General features: G+C 54.1%; 1 protein-coding gene across 1 annotated transcript in view; it reads left to right on the top strand.

Annotated features, from left to right (window-relative positions):
* The first annotated feature begins 2,892 nt into the window (after positions 1-2,892).
* Positions 2,893-15,838, top strand: part of QSOX1 (quiescin sulfhydryl oxidase 1) — a 32,952-nt gene continuing 20,006 nt past the window's right edge. Inside the window, 4 exon segments of the mRNA XM_039249507.1 lie at positions 2,893-3,073; positions 3,076-3,120; positions 3,123-3,485; positions 10,283-10,383. Coding sequence (XP_039105438.1) covers positions 2,908-3,073; positions 3,076-3,120; positions 3,123-3,485; positions 10,283-10,383 — 675 coding nt within the window. The 5' untranslated portion in view covers positions 2,893-2,907.

The raw sequence follows: 15,838 nt of genomic DNA, 5'->3' as shown, positions 1-15,838 counted from the left end.
CCTCATCTTTCCCCTCCCCCTCCATACCCCACTTCCGAGTAGATCTCCTTCTTTACTATCTATTTATCCCAGGAAGTTTCTGGAAGGGCAATCAGGGCAAGTTGTGATTCTTATGTTTTCTGCTTCCACTTCTAGACAGGAGGTTTAGATGGTGGTCCAGAGAGCCCTGGGGCTCCCAAGAAGCCCCACAGACCACAGAAAGTGGGTTTTGCTCTAGGTCACACCCCTTAGCTTGCTTTTTTATCTGTTTCCTTTCAAGATTCTGTTTGAACATAGGCTTCCAAGATGTTAAAAAGTTGAAAATCCCTATTCTGAGATAGCGAAGCCTTAGATATGACAACTCTCACTCTTAACTTCTTTGACCCCCATTGCCAAGAAACTTTCTCTACGTCATTCAAGTAGTTTGGATTCTTTTCCACTTCTGATGCTCTGAAACAGAGATGTCAACAAGCAAATCTTTGTGTACTCATCTGCAGTGTTCCTGCCAGGTGCTCACCATGTTTAGCAGACATTGTCTCCTTAATTCTCAGGCCTCTGGGGGAAGATAACTACAGCGCTGTTTAACAATAGACACATTTAAAGGCACTTGGCTTTTACTGGCACCTGATGTAGCCACTGGAATACTTCCAACCCCAGGAATCGAAAGACGATTAGGACTCTATCCTGATGACCCTGGGCCAGGCCTGGTCCTCACGGCTGTGAGGAGTGAGGGAAGTGGGGAAGCAAAAGCTGGTTCAGGGACGGGCAGGGAGGAGTACTCAGCATCTGGAACTGGCTGTGGGAGTTTGGGGAGGTACTACCACTCCAAGCGGTCAACATATAATTTCTTTATGCAGTTCAAGACGTTGGGCATTGAGACTATGCATACAGGAAAGGAGCAAAAGCCTTTACCTCCAGATCTCCGCCTGGAATGCTCTTAGCCCAGATTGCCACAAGGCTGCCTCTCATAAGTCATTTGGCTCAAATGTTACCTCATTAAAACTCCTTAAGAAGAGGGCAAGGGGCGCCTGAGTGGCTCAGTCAGTTAAGCGTCCGACTTCAGTTCAGGTCATGATCTCAAGCTCGTGAATTCGAGTCCTGCACTGGGCTCTGTGCTGTCAGCGTGGACCTGGCTTTGGATCCTCTGTCTCCCTCTCTCTCTGCCCCTCCCCTACTGGCACTCTCTCTCAAAAATAAGTAAACATTAAAAAAAAAAAAAAAGAGGAGGGCAAGAGAAGCCTCTACCCTGGGTTCTGAGCTCTTTGGCCTGCTTCTTTTTCTTTCTTTTTAAATATTTATTTATTTTTGAGAGAGAGAGAGAGAGCACAAGCAGCGGAGGGACAGAAAGAGAGACAGAGACACAGAATCTGAGCTCCAGGCTCTGAGCTGTCAGCACACAGCCCAATGAGGAGCTCGAACCCACGAACTAGGAGCTCATGACCTGGACCAAAGTTGGACGTTCAACCAACTGAGCCACCCAGGCGCCCCTCTCTGGCCCTCATCTAAGCACACCCCTTTCCACAGAGCAAGAAGTCCACACACCAAGGGGCTGTGCCCACCCAAAGCTTCTGCTCCTCACCTCTTCTCAGTCAATACTGTGCATACCTGAGACCCTAGAATTCTCTGTCCCCATAGCACCGGGCCAGCTTCTAGAGACTGTGTCAGCTTTTCTGTCCTCTGGAGGAGCGAAGAACAGCTATTTGTAGGTGTGGGTGCACAGACCCAGATATTATAGGTGTGGGCACACGGCCCCTTGACGTACGGGACAGAGCTGGAGTGCAGAGTAGGAGGGCTAGGGACTGGTTACCACCTAGGCCACCCCAGTCCAGTGCACATCTTGGGGGAGTCAAAGAATCCTAAACCTAAATTTGGTCTTCCAAATTATGATGAAGGTATACTTGGCACAATGAGAGGATAGGAATTTTACCTACCAGTTTAACTTGGTTTATACTTTTTCAAAACGTATGCATTCGACATGTGGGCCTCCATTTGTGCTGCTGCCCATGGCCCTGTGCATATTAGGGGTAGGCCCATCCCTGACCACACTGTCTAAAATAAAATAGCACTTCCTCTGTCACTCTATTCCCACCCTGGTTCTTCACAGCACTTGTCACCATCACATCTACATCTACTTTTGTCTCATCTGTCTGTCCCTATCCCCACTAGAATGTAAGCCCCTGACTGCAGAATCTCGGTTTTGTTTACGGTCTTACTTTTAGTACCTAGAGCAGTGCCTGGCACAAAGAAACCACTCAATAAATGTTAAATGAATAATGAGTCCAGTCTGACGCGGCTCACAGATGAGTGGGCTAACCCCACAAATAAAGGAAAAAGATGATATGTGACAACTCTCCCAGGAGTTCTTCCTCCCGTAAAATAACTCAGTCTAGGAGGTGTCTACAAAAGGTGAGCAGGGGGGGAAATTAACCATTAACACCTTAGGACACACGAACACAAATTCAGTTATCAGGTTATTTTCCAGACGGACACTTGAGTAGCGGGGGCTTCCAGAAGGCTGGGGAGTTAGATGTGGGGGGGTCCCCGGTGGCTGGCAGCCCCCACTGGAGAAACCCCCTCACCAGGGTGGCCAGGCCTATGTGCTGAGGATATAGCCCGATTCCACCGCAATGGCCACGCCAATCCAGCCTGGCGAAGTGTGGAGAGGGGGGCTTCTCATCCACGACTAGGAAGCCCTCAAATACGGTTTCCCTTGGACGGTCACAGATCTCAGGAGTGTGGGCACATCTCATCCCTGTGGGGTCATGATGATCACAGACTCAGAGACCTTCCCTCTTCTCTCTCACCTGCTTCTAATTCACGTCATTTTGCGTGGAGGGATCCCCAGAACTTTCTTGGTACAGCATAAACCGATCCAATCTATTCCAACTTACTCCTTTTCCGTTAGATACGGGGCTCGTGAGAAGCCAAATGACCTCCTCGAGTCCCCAGCAGCGACGGGAACACCGGTCGGGGCCTCTGTAGGGCAAACACCCCTCTCATTTGGGGCTGGGGAAGGGGGACTCGAGGGCCGGGGATTGCGCTCCCTGCCCCCCAGCCGGCGGAGAACACTCCAGCGCTGACTCGGAGGCCTCTGCGGACACGGGGCGGGGAAAGGGGCGGGGCCTGGCTGCGGGGGCGGGGCCCGTGGCTCCTCCCCACGACGGACGCCGGAGGAGCGGCGGAGCCGCGGCGCGCCGACTCGTCCGAAACTGGTGCGCAGTGGTGGGCGCCGCCGCGGAGGATGGGCTGGTGCGGCCGCCGCTCGGGGCCGCCGCCGTCGCTGCTGCTGCTGTTGCTGCTGCTGCTGGCGGTGGCCGGCGCCGGCGCGGCCCCGCGCTCCGCGCTCTACTCGTCCTCCGACCCGCTGACGCTGCTGCAGGCGGATACGGTGCGCGGCGCCGTGCTGGGCTCCCACAGCGCCTGGGCCGTGGAGTTCTTCGCCTCCTGGTGCGGCCACTGCATCGCCTTCGCCCCGACGTGGAAGGCGCTGGCCAACGACGTCAAAGGTGAGAGGCGGGCCCGAGGGCCTCTCGCGCCACCCCCCACCCCCCTTCCCCCGGGGCCGACCCCTTCCACCTGTCCGGCTGAGGGCCTCTCCCGCCGGGCGCATCGCCGCGCCCACCTCTTTTCTCGGCTCCCTGGCACTTCTCCCCGGGTTCCAGCCTTCAGCTCCGTTTTTGGCTCCCGCGCCTCCTCGCTCCCCTCGGCGGGCGTGCCGAGCTTCTCTCCCCTCCCGGCGGCCTGGGCCCTCACACCTGCTCTCCTTTCTTGCCCGTCCCCTGCCGGCTTACTGCCCCCATCCCTGCGCCGGGGTCCTTTGTTCCTCCTCTTGCTCGGCCGACACCTTAAGGCCTCTTCTCCCGTGGCCGGTGGCAGCCCCCTTCCTCTCGCCCAGGGACCCGTCTTGCCTTCCTGCGGAGTTCCTGGGCTGCTGTGGGATCGGCCCTGGGGTCAAAAGGGACTGACACTCCGTCTGCCGCCCCCGCAGCCCCTTGGCTAGGTGACCCAGCTGCTACATAGACTTCTTCTCGTAGTTCTACTTTGGAGACAAGAGTTTTCCTGCCTGGGTTCCAGGCCTCGCCTGCTGCCTCCGGTTCATTAGCTTCTGGGCCACATCCTTCTCTCTCTTCCCCTTGGCCATGCATCCTTCCACACCCTTCTGCTTTAACCAAACGAACTCAGAGGCCTGACTGAAGACAGCCTCTGGGTGTATGTTTGGCCCTTGCTCCGCGTTCTTGTTGGCTGGGCTGACCACTCGTCCCATATTCCCTTGATTCCCTTGATTCTAAGAGCCCCTCATTCATTTACTAACAGCCTGAGGGGTAGATAACAAAACCACTAAATGTATAGAGATTTAAAGGTGTACTCTGTTGCAGAAATGGTAAATTTTCTAAAAACAAGACTAGAGCTGAAAAAATATGGTAATAATAGTCACTAATATGTACTGAGTGCTTGCCATATGTCTGACACCTTCCTAGGTAAGTACACAACACACATTATCTCAGTTTCCTTTCCACAATTTAAAGATCTCTGTGCGTTCACACATCTGCCCTGCCCAGGGTAGTGGGTGTTTGGTGAATGGGATGGTAGTGATTTGCTGCCTCCGAATGGAGCTACTTCCTGATTGTGGTGCTAGGGCCTCGCAGGGCCCCTGAAGGAAATGGTCACTGAAAGAGGGCATCTTGGGGAATAGGCCTCTTTCTAGAGAGAGAACTAGAACATTTGTTTCCTTGTTGTGTTGTTGGTATTTCTTGATAAACTCAACCATTCGCGGTGGAATGGTGCATTTGTAGGTGCTGGTTTTCAAACCGAGGGCACCACTCCCCTTGAGCAGCTTGCATAGCGGTGACTGAAGTGGCTTGCTGGAGAGGTGCATACATACACCTGTTAGCCATATGGTCGCAGAATGCTATTTTTAATAAAACTGATAAACCGTTTTACCTCCAGTGTACATGTAGTGTACATGCCTCTCTGGTCCCATCAGCGGAATGTGCCATTTCTCAGCAGCTCTTCGCACTCTTTCAGTGATGTCAACACATCTGGTCAGGGCGGGAGGGAGGAAGAAGAATGTTGAACATGCAGCTGGCTGGGACACCTCAGGGGACGTTAGGTGTTCAGGGAACATTGTGGGCTTGAAAATCACAAAAATCCCCAGATCAGTTTCCATCTTGAGGCTGTGAGAGGTCTTTAATGGCTGCAGATGAACCCAACCTAGAAGACTCTTCTATCTTAAGAATGTTGGAGGGAAGGTTTAGCTTCCAGCTGACTCATGTGTTTGGCCTCTTGCAACCTGGAGTTTTCCAATGAATTGCATAGCCAGACACTGACCCAGCTTACTCCTGGATGAGGGTTGCCACTTCCAAAAGGGGTCTTTCCCTAGTGCATAGAGGGACAGCCTTCCCCTTAAAAACGCGAATCAAAACTTAATCCCAGCAAGGAAAATGGAAGCCTCAAAGTGTGTGGAGATGAACCGCAGTCAGTGGGAAGTAGGAAATTGAGGTAGGAACCAGAGTTCTCCCATGAGCCACGGGGATGGGTCACCCCCCCTTAACAAGATCGCGTGGGAGGATAGCAGTGGCCGAATCTGGTGTCAGCCAGCTGCCCCACTCCAGTCCAAGGGGGAGGCCCTGCTGAGAAGCCAGGGTTATTCTCACATCATCTCTGTGTTCCCGAGGTTCCTTGAGAAAATGGTTGTGGGCCAGCAGAGGGCTCAAACACCATCAGGGCCTGTGGGAGTGTGGTCCCTGCCTCCTGCCAATGGGATGAGTATCTGGGGTAGGAGCAGTGAGAGTACGGAAGGTCAAGGGTTGGGGGGAGTTTGCAACCCTGCCCAGCTGGCCTCAGGCATTTCATCTGACTGGCTGGGGCTCCTGTGTTCGATGACTTGTGGGAGAGGTTCTCTGGGGCGGTCATTGCCATGGGCCAGCACACTGGCTTCTAAAGATCCCGCTTGTCCCTTCCTATTCCCAGCAGCTCTTATTGTGTCACCATATGTTTGGGAAACGGACTGTGTTCATTCTAGATCTTCATTACTCTTCACCGGCTAATCAATGAGTAAATATCTGTTGAGTGGCCTCTGTGTGCAAAATGACCTCTGTTGTTTAGTTTGGGTTTGGGAAGTGAGCTACACACAGTAGGAGAACTGGCAACAGTAAGAATCTGTGTTTGAAAAGGGACAGGTAGTGGCTCAGCCATTTGTTGTAGGCATTGATGGAAGGAGGAAGTCACAGAGGCTAATCTGGTTGCCAGAGGCCATGGTTTAAGCAGTTTACAAACTTAATAAGCCTTACACACTTTGCTAAAGGCCGCTATTACCTATAATCTTTATGAGAAAATACTGGAGCAATTGATTGTTTTTCGTTTTTAACAGATCAAGTAACTTGCCCAAGACAGTACAGATGCTGGAGGAGGTTCTTGAGCCCATCGCTCCCTCTCTAGAACCTAGGCAGGGGGAGAGGTGGGTGAAGGAGGAAGGGTACAGGTGGGAAAATGGCCTCTGCAAAGCCACCGAGATGACATTTATAAGGCATGGATGTTTGAGTGACTCTGAACATATTGGTTTGCCTCTTTTTTTCCCCGTGGTGTAGACCACCTCTCTTGCTGTACCCCCGTGATGCCTTAGTGCAGAGCCTGGCACAGGGTCGGAGCCCACTGAACACTCGCGCAGGCCAATGGCAGGATTCCTGTGCAGGCCTCACAGGATTCCAAGTGAGAATGTGGTGACCAGGCCTCCTGCTGATGCCGTGGCTCTTCTGGACTCAGACCTGGAGTGTCAGCCGGGTATGAGGTCTAGGAAAGGCATTTGGTCTATCCCGTGACCTCACTGCCCCAAAGTCTGCAACGGGGAGGCAAGGATGCAGTGGTGACAGCATGGCACTGACTAACTCCCTGTCAAGAGGACTCCCAGAGACTTGGACTTGGATGGGGGGTCCCATTCCAACCACTCGACTTGACTGGCTCTTGGTGGTTTGGGTGGATCTGGCCTCTGTCTTAATAGGGGCTTTCTTAACACTCAGGGGACCCATGGCCATTTTTCTTGGCAAGAGTTGGTTGCTATTGAGCACTTGAACAGCTCTTGAAGCTGGAAAAGAGAGGAGAGACCATCCACCCTGGCCCCGTTTGACCCGTGAGGCTCAGGAAGAAGACATGTGCAGCTCTTGGTGCTTTGCCCACTTATAGCAATAAGCAAGTCATGTGGCTCTGGGTCCATCCCCCTTCCTGGACTGGCGAGTGGGTGCGGGAATACTGCCTAGCACTCCACAAGGAGCCCATGATCCCCTCACTACAGGGTGTCCCTTCACTCACCACCCCAGAGACCATAGCCATCCTAATTAGGCTTGTGTCCCCAACCTCCCCTCTCCATTTGCTCATTTACTCTGTTGTTAATAGAGAAATTACTTTGCCAGGGCAGTAATTGCACCAGGAAACGTTTTTATCCCCAAGAGTGGGGCTGGGCTAATACTGCTAATGTTAGATATTAAGCCTGCAGATTGCCGTGTTTAAGTCACCTGACACTTTAAAAAGCCTCCCTCGCCCAGTTCTGTTCCTCTTTGACAGGAGTGCACTTTACTTAAATGCAGCTCTGCATTACGGGTGGAGCACCCAGATAAGGGTCCTCTGTGTTCCTTGTACTGTTACTAGAATGATGAATGGTCAGGCCTGTGGTGATTAGCATCAAACCAGATCATTATATGTCTTTATGGCTCATTAAGGTATTGACATTGATATTCCTGAGAAACCTGCCTTAGCTGGGACTCTCGCACCTGACTGGCCTCAGCCTACCCCTCCACTTCCCCTATGGCTGAAGAGGTTCCATTTCATGGGGGAGGTAGAGAATCAGGGTGTAAAGAGAAGGAGTCAAAGCCCTGCCTGGGAGCAAGGGGCTGAGAACTCCCAGGCATCACCTGTCCCCCTTGCCTCCACTACTAACACCCCCTCCATACCACCGTCCCTGGGCTTCCTGGTTGGGAGGCCAACAGAGCAGGTCTCTGTTCTGTCTTGGGCCCTCTTGAGATCAGAAGAGAGGCTTGAATCCTGGGTTCAGATCCCAGATCTACCACTGATTCCTGTGTGCCTCGGGCCCAGCTCTCTGATCTTTTCTTACAGTGGATACCTTCTCACTTCCCTCCTGGGGTAGTTGCACATTAACTAGATAAATTAGGCACACAATGAACTCTTCGTAAACTCTGTACGTATGATACCATCTAGGAGGTGAGAGTATGTGATAGTGACTGAGTGTTTGAGTTAAAGAATTTATTCTACTTGAAGACAGCGTTGTTTTTACATTCTCTCTTTCACGGGGAAGGTTGTGATCAGAGCAAAGAGAAAAAATAGAAGGGTCATATGCTGACCCCGGTGAGGTGGAGAGGGAAAGGAAGTGGGTTGGAGGCTGGTAGCCTTTGGACAACTTGGGGACAGCTTCAGTTGCTTTCCTCATTTTTAAAAAAATATTTATTTATTTTTGAGAGAGGCAGAGCATGAACAGGGAAAGAGGAGAGAGAGAGGGAAACACAGAATCCAAAGCAGGCTCCAGGCTCTGAGCTGTCAGCACAGAGCCCAACCTGGGGCTTGAACTCACAAACCACGAGATCATGACCTGAGCTGAAGCCGGACGCTTAACCGAATGAGCCACCCAGGTGCCCCTGCTTTCCTCATTTGTAAACTGGGGGAAATGATGCCCCCCTCCAGTGGCCTTGCTGGAGAGAGGGGGTATCGTGGATGCTCACTGAGCACCAGCTTTCTGTTCTCTCCCTTCCCTGTCCCTTCAGTCTTCGTGTCCCAGGGGCAGTGGGCACTGACTCTGGCCCAAGGGACGGTGGCCTGTACTCTTGGAGAAGAGGGGAGCAGTTGAGGCCTTCAATACCTGCTCAGCCTGCCAGGTGGCTTTGTGAGACCCCTACCAGGGGCCCTCACCGGTGGAAGGACATGAAAGTGCTTCTCTCCCACGCTTTTGTCTGGTTGACTTACTCCTTTGAGAGTAGCCAAGTCTCCCCTGTGGGTCTCCCCGCACAAGGTGAGCAGAGTCCGAGATGCAGAACAGAAGGCGCCAAGCCTTGAGTGTGCGGATGGCCATAGGAGGCCACCGGAACTTCCCACTCTCCCCTGGGCCTCCCTTGGGCAGGGAAGGAGCCGTACGAGGGAGGCCTGGGGTGCTGTCGCCTGTGATCCAGGCAAAACCCTGTACCCGGGGAGCTCTGCTCGTGTGCCTTCTCGGGTGACTGGCATTACGCTCCCCCCACCTGGGCCTGCTCGATTGAGCAGAGAGCGGAGGGCCAGGGCCCATTGTGTAACGCCGTCCGTGCTCCCTGAGCACCTCTTGTGTGCTGCGCAGTGGGGAAGCTGGGCAGCGAGGATACAACGTGAGGAGGCGCTTGGGGCGGATGGGCTTGTGACCATCGTGGAGACACGAGCGGGGCCCTGTGCTTATTGCTCGCACAGGCCCCTGTCAGCCAACTGACAGGCTTCCACTCCATTTCTGCCCTTCCAGCGGAGCCCATGCTTGGTCCCCAGGGCTGGTCTCCCGTGTGTCCAAACCCCGTGAGAGCTCCCTGCCACGTGCCTGGTAGAGAGGTTTGTTTGCTGTTTCACAGATCCTGGGCTGTGGCCCAGAACCGGGCCATTATTTTCTCTGCCTGTAGGTTTCGGCGGAGGGGGGCTTGTGGCCTGGGGCCTGCCGAAGGAGCCGGTGCCCAGGAAGCTTGGGCCTTCCAGACTCTGGCCTCAGGCCTCTTTCCCTGCGGTTCCTGGATTCCAGGTGCCTTTCCCTCCCTCCCCTGGCTTTCCTGCCTCCATGTCTGATGGGGGAGCCGGTTCTCACCACCCCGTGGGCTGCCCAAGCGAGGCGGGCGGACAGCCAGGGCCTCTGGCCTCAGAAGCCTTCTCTGATCGTCCACCAGGGAATTCTAAACCTCCCGGGGCATGCTCTCCGCCCTTCTGGAACGGATGCTCTCTAGAGGGCAACCCGTGTCAGGGCTCTATCCCAGGGGGTTCAAGCTCATCTCACATCTTTCTTCAGCCCCTGCAGCCTCTGTGCCCCTCCCCCACTGCAGAAAATGGAGGAACATAGATGCCATTACAGGACAGTGTCGCGTGTGCTGTTTCACCGTGTCCTAAGCACGGGCTAAGTGCAAAATAACCAGACGATCTCAGAGACCCTTCCTGAGGAAGGGGTGACCTTTCTCATGAGAGCCTTAGGGGCAGGTGCTCTGGGCGTTGGTGAGGGTGGAGGGTTACGTGTGGGAAGTAAGCAGGTGGAGGTGGTGGTCTCTCTTCCTTTACCTGATTTCTTTGCTTTTCCTTTCAGACTGGAAGCCGGCACTGCATCTTGCTGCACTGGACTGTGCTGAGGAGACCAACAATGAAGTCTGCAGGGACTTCAACATCCCCGGCTTCCCAACCGTGAGGGTGCGTGACAGGGAGGGGAGAGAGGGCCTGGCGCTGGCGGCGCGTGCCACCAGCTGCGCCATGCTGCCCCAGCACCCGAGCCCCATGGCATCCTCTGATGCTTCTGGCCTTGATCTGCTTCAATCACGGCCCCCGGAGCACCGTCCCTGTGCTTGAACAGACACCTATTGCAGAGGCAGAAAGGGTGTGAATTGAGAGGTTCGTTTCATCTGGCAAGTTCTGCCCTTTATAAGGAGGCCAGGGACTGATTTCAACCTCTCTGATTTGAGCTGTGAGGTGGTTCTTGCCTAAGCTGGTGAGAACCCTCAGCTCCCAGGAACCTCTTTCCAACTCCTCTCCCTCCCGACCTCCCAGCCTTAGAGGTCTGATCTAACCCTATAAAACCTGACTGGGGCTCTGACCCGCCCATGGGCAGCATCTGCCTCAGGGGGCCTGATGATCCTCCAGAAAATACCAGCAAGCTTCATCCTCATCAGGCCAGTGCCTTGAGTCCAAGTAGCTGAGAAGTGACCCGTCAGGGTAGCCTCACCCCATGGTCAAATGGCGCTGCCTCAGGCCACAGCGATCCCCATCATGGGAGCCAGCGCGTGAGGGCTCCGTCACCCCGGAGCTGGCTGAAAATAGCCTGAGCTCTCCAGCGAGGCCTTGCCTGGCAACCTGCCCACTGTGGGGCAGCAGCAGCTTAATTAACATCTGAACAGCTTCCAAGGCTCTCACGTAGGAGGTTCTGGAAAGCCCAGAACAGCAAGGCTGTGCAGTTATACTTAGTGCCGTCCCCAGGGCTCAGCCCCAGCTGTAATCCAGTTAGTTCGCTTCCACATTAAAGAATCAGAATCTCTCTCCCTACCTCCAGCTATAAGTAATTAGCCTCCTTCTACCAGAATGGCATCTAGAAAAGCATTTCCTCTATAACCATGAAGAAAGATCAGGAAAGGCCTCTCAAGGTTAAAATGCTAAGCATCGTTCCTAGAACAAGATATCCAAACTCAGGCGCCTCAAGTTCCAGGCAGAACCACCAGCCACGCTTCGGCCTAATGACTCCAAGAGAAATGTGTCTAGAAAGCAAGGCTCCAGACTCCATCAAGAATGTCCCACTCGACCCCCATGTGAGCTTTCTGCTCCTCACACCCAGTGAAATCCTCCTAGGTTCAGGGTTTCCACAGCCCAAGCGAGCTCCCCCGCACACTGTTGTTCCCTCTGGGGGTCAGGCCTAAACCCCAGGTGTAGCCGAGGCTAGGCCTGTGTGGGGAACGGCGTGGTGAGCCAGCACCTCCTGCCGTATCATTAGTGACAGTGAAGATAGTGCTTACCAGTCATCCCTTGCAAGTCAAGGACCTCCCTGGCAGGGCCATTGCTTTATCCGTGTCCTGAACCATGTAACTGGAAATACTCAGAATTACTTTGCGGGGGGTCCTCTGTTCCTTTGGCTGAGCCAGGGTGAGCAGCTAGTGTGGAAAGTTGTGGGAAAACGAGTGTGGCTGGAAGCGTCCTCGTTCACAAGGCCCAGCCCCTGCTCAGCCCCTGGGAGAGGGATTGGCATCAGTGCCAGGCCGCGTCAGGACCTCCTGGCAGTCTTCTGTGGGACCTGGCTCCCTTTGTGTTTCTGCCTGGGAGAGGCTGGGGCTCAGTGGGTGTGAGGGAGGCGGCCCAGGCCGTCGGGAGGCCCCCGGGCTCCCAGCGCCCGGCCTCCCCAAGTCACGCAGCACACGCAGCCCGAATACCTCAAGAGATTAATCATCTCCTGCACCGCCCTGCTGGCCGTGGGAGGGGAGCTGCTGGGAGGGAGGGCCCCACGCTGGTCGTCGTGACCTTTCCCAGCCTCCACGCGGGCAGTGCCTGGCTGGGCCCAACAGTCCAGTTGCAGCAGGGAGAGGCACTTAGTGTCCTGTCGTCAGGACTCTGGCCCAGGGGAACAAGTGGTTCCAGCTCCCGGTGGGTCTCTGCTCTGAGGCACCGGCTTTCAAACCTTTTGATGTCATCTACGATAAGACATGTACATTTTCCAGTGAGATCCAGAAGTTGCTTTGTATGTGATCACTAAAATGAAAATTCCATAAAACCGTATATACTCTTCCTAAACACAGTACCTGCTACTATATTCTGTTCCGTTTATTTTTTTTAACTGCTAGCTATGATTCACTGAATCGATGTCCCGTCTTACTACTTACTAGGTTGCTCCAAATGTTTGGAAAATGCTACTCAGACAGATTCCAGATCTCCAGAAACTCTGGCCCGTCTAGAGTCTGGTGTGCCTCTGGGCATCCCAGCTGGACTCCCTAGAAAGCAGAGCAGAGCCTAGAGGTCAGCCTAGCTACCAGCGGGCCAGAGAGATAGCCCTGTGCCCCGCCTGCTGCCCACCCCCCACCCCCCGGGCTGGACCTGTCTACACTCCTACCTCTGGGCTCAGGGCAGAGAGAGAGTATCGCTGGTATGATGGAGGCAGACACACATAAGAGTCTGGCCACCCTCAGTTACATGTGTCATTGTCCCTTTCTTCTGCCTCCTACCCATTTGTCACCATTAGCAAACAGTGAGCTTCTACTAGCCCAGCCTGTTTAGCAAACATCTGGCCCTGCAGGGCAAGCTGGCTGTGTCGGGTGCCCATCCGACTGGAGCCGGAGCCCAGGTGGAAGAAAACAAAGGTGTGGGGGAGGGAGGGACTAGTTGGCAACAGGTTCTGGCTGGCGCTTGGAGACCTAGAGGCTGGATCTGGGGGGACAGGGGCACTGCCATGGGCCACGGGAGTGCCTTCAGGGGTATTCTATCAGGACCCCTTGTAACCTGGGGTCAAGATTACAGAGAGCATCCTCATTAGGGTGGGAGAAGACAAAAGCCTCCCCCTTGCAAGATTCTGAGGAAATACTTGACGTGGGTTCAAATCCTGGTTCCACTGCTTTTTGTCTATGACTCAGAAAGTTGTTTCACCATGCCTCAGTGCCAGGCCTCATTTTCCTTGTCTGTAAGAGATGGGATGCTAATACCTCCACCTAACAGGATCGTGGCCAAGTGTGAAGTGAGGTCTTACACGTGAGAGTGCCAGGGCATCATGGAGGGTCACTTGGAGTTCAGTAAATGTTACTTGGCTTCCTTCCCATCGTCCGACCTCCTTCCTAAATCATCCCATGGAGCTCCCGGTAGCCCCTCCGTGGGCACCGCCTTTAGGCAGCCCGTCCAGCAGCAGCCACTGCGGGACTGTCTGCCGGGCGCACGGCACTGTGCTTGCTGTGGGGGGACACATCGAGCTCACCAGCTAGGTGGCAGGCAGTGGGTGACCTGTGGGCAGCAAACGCCAGAGCGTCCACTGGGCCCCCTGAGAACCTCTGCCTCACACGTCAGAGAGGGTTCATGGAGGAAGGGGACTTCCACTCGGTGTTGAAGGACGCGTGGGGTTCGGCTGGGAGGAGAGCAATGCGGGCAGAGGAGGGGTAGGAGCAGAGGGGGTGGGCAGAACTGTGTGACACGTTGAGAAGGCTGGTCTGGCTGGAGCAGGGGCTCCTGTGTGGGGCTGAGGCAGGGCTGTGGGGCCCAGGAATGGCAGGCGCCTGAATTCGAGGCTGGGAATGTGGACACCCTGGGAGGGGGGAGGGGGTACCGAGTCTGGGCTCTTACCTTACTGGCTCTTGCAGGAGGGTGGGATGTCAGGGAGGGGGACGCCCGGCTCTCTCTGGAAGAAAGATATGGGGCCCCAGTCAGCAGACGCCTGCTCTCCTGCGGCCCCTCCACATCCAGGCCCCAGCGCAGCAGTGGTTAGGCCTGTGGATCCTTCTGGGATCACCGTAAGATATTTGGAGACTGAGTCATTTTCCTTGAAACTTGCTTTAAAAGCTTGGATTCAGTGTTATCGATGGTCACCACTGGAGTGTGTGCTTTCCAGTCAGCCTTATTTGACCCCTAGAAAGGCAGTTACTCCCTGATATTGGTGTTGCTTCTTGACAGATTGGTAAAGACCCACCTGAAGCCACTTGGCCTCCTTCCTTTGGGGAGATGTGGAGGCCTTCCAGGGACACCAGAGTTGGGGAGGGGGCCTGTGCGATGTGAGGGAAGGAAAGGGACCGGGTGCTGACTGCTCCCGGAAAAAAGAAAGCTCCCTGATGATGTCTTAATGACCTGTTTCCAGGAGCTGTGGTGGTTTCCCTTGGGGAGGGCACACGCCTCCTCCAGCAGCTGACTTAAGAAGGATGCGTTTTAATAGGAGCACAGAAATGTGCCCTGACTAGATTTTAATATGATTTTCACATGGGCATCTAAGATGATCAAAGGGCAGAGGTTCTCTGCTCAGCTGCACAGATGTCTTCTGGGTACTTCCATGTTCTTGACACCGTAGGGCTTGCAGAGGTGCCAAAGCACAGTCCTGTCCTCGAGAAAGTTCAGGTTTTGGGTCCGTCGTAGCTCAAGTGTAGGGAGGAAAGTGGGCAGTGGGAGGTAGGTTTGAGTCAGGTCCTGGAAGGTCTCGGACCCAGTGGGTTTAGCCATTATTCATCGGTAATGGGGAGTCATGGAAGGGATTTGAGGGAGAATGACACGATCAGACCAGAACTGTGCCACTAAGCAAAGTGGCAATGAGGAACATAGTTGGGGAACGCAGAGGTTGAGTAGATTAAAATGTCTGAGCTCACAGAGGGACAGGTGAGGACTGTTGCGTTAGTCCAGGAAATAGCGGGTAAGCCCTGGTGTGGACCAGGGCAACTGGCCCAGAGGACTGGTGAAGAATCACAGAGGTCAGAGTCACAGAACTTGTCCACTGACTGGCTGGTGGGGTTTGGAGGAAGACAAGATGCTGGTCTGGATAATGGGGGGAGAAAGATGCACATGGGGTGAAATAGGAAAATAAATGGAGAAACAAGTTGGGGGAGGGGCGACTCAGTCTTAGAGAGTTGGGGGAGGGGTAGCACCTGTGTGGAGGGCTTCGGGAGAAAACCGAAGTCTAGGACAGGTGAGGACCTGAGACAGAGGTTCAGATTGCAAATCATTTAGACCAAGCAGATGACATTGGCAAGGGAGACAAACAGTAGACTTGTTCACTCATTCACTCGCTCTTTCATTCAGAAGTATGGATTAACCCTCTTGTTTATGAGAATGCCTCCCAGGGCTTTTTTTTTTTTTTTTTTTTAATGTTTATTTATTTTTGAGAGACAGAGGAAGGGCAGAGGCAGGGGGTGGGGGACACAGAATCCGAAGCAGGCTCTAGGCTCTGAGCTGTCAGCACAGAACCTGATGCAGAGCTTGAACCCATGAACTGTGAGATCATGACCTGAGCCAAAGTCGGACACTTAACCAGCTGAGCTACCCAGGTGCCCCTCTCCCAGGGCTTTTTAAACAGAAGAGTGTCAAGAGCTGATGCATGGCTGACGACTGGGTACGGGAGTTGGTGAGGGCAGGGGACATGAGAGGGGAGTCCAGGGCGAGGCCAGAACAAGGGTGAGGGGAAGGCTGTGAAAGTGGCGAAGAAGGTCTG

Source organism: Hyaena hyaena, unplaced genomic scaffold (assembly GCF_003009895.1).
Source record: "Hyaena hyaena isolate Hyena2069 unplaced genomic scaffold, ASM300989v1 scaffold_339, whole genome shotgun sequence".
NCBI lineage: Eukaryota > Metazoa > Chordata > Mammalia > Carnivora > Hyaenidae > Hyaena > Hyaena hyaena.
The sequence above is the reverse complement of the archived record's forward strand: the minus strand, read 5'-3'. Positions and strand labels throughout refer to the sequence as shown.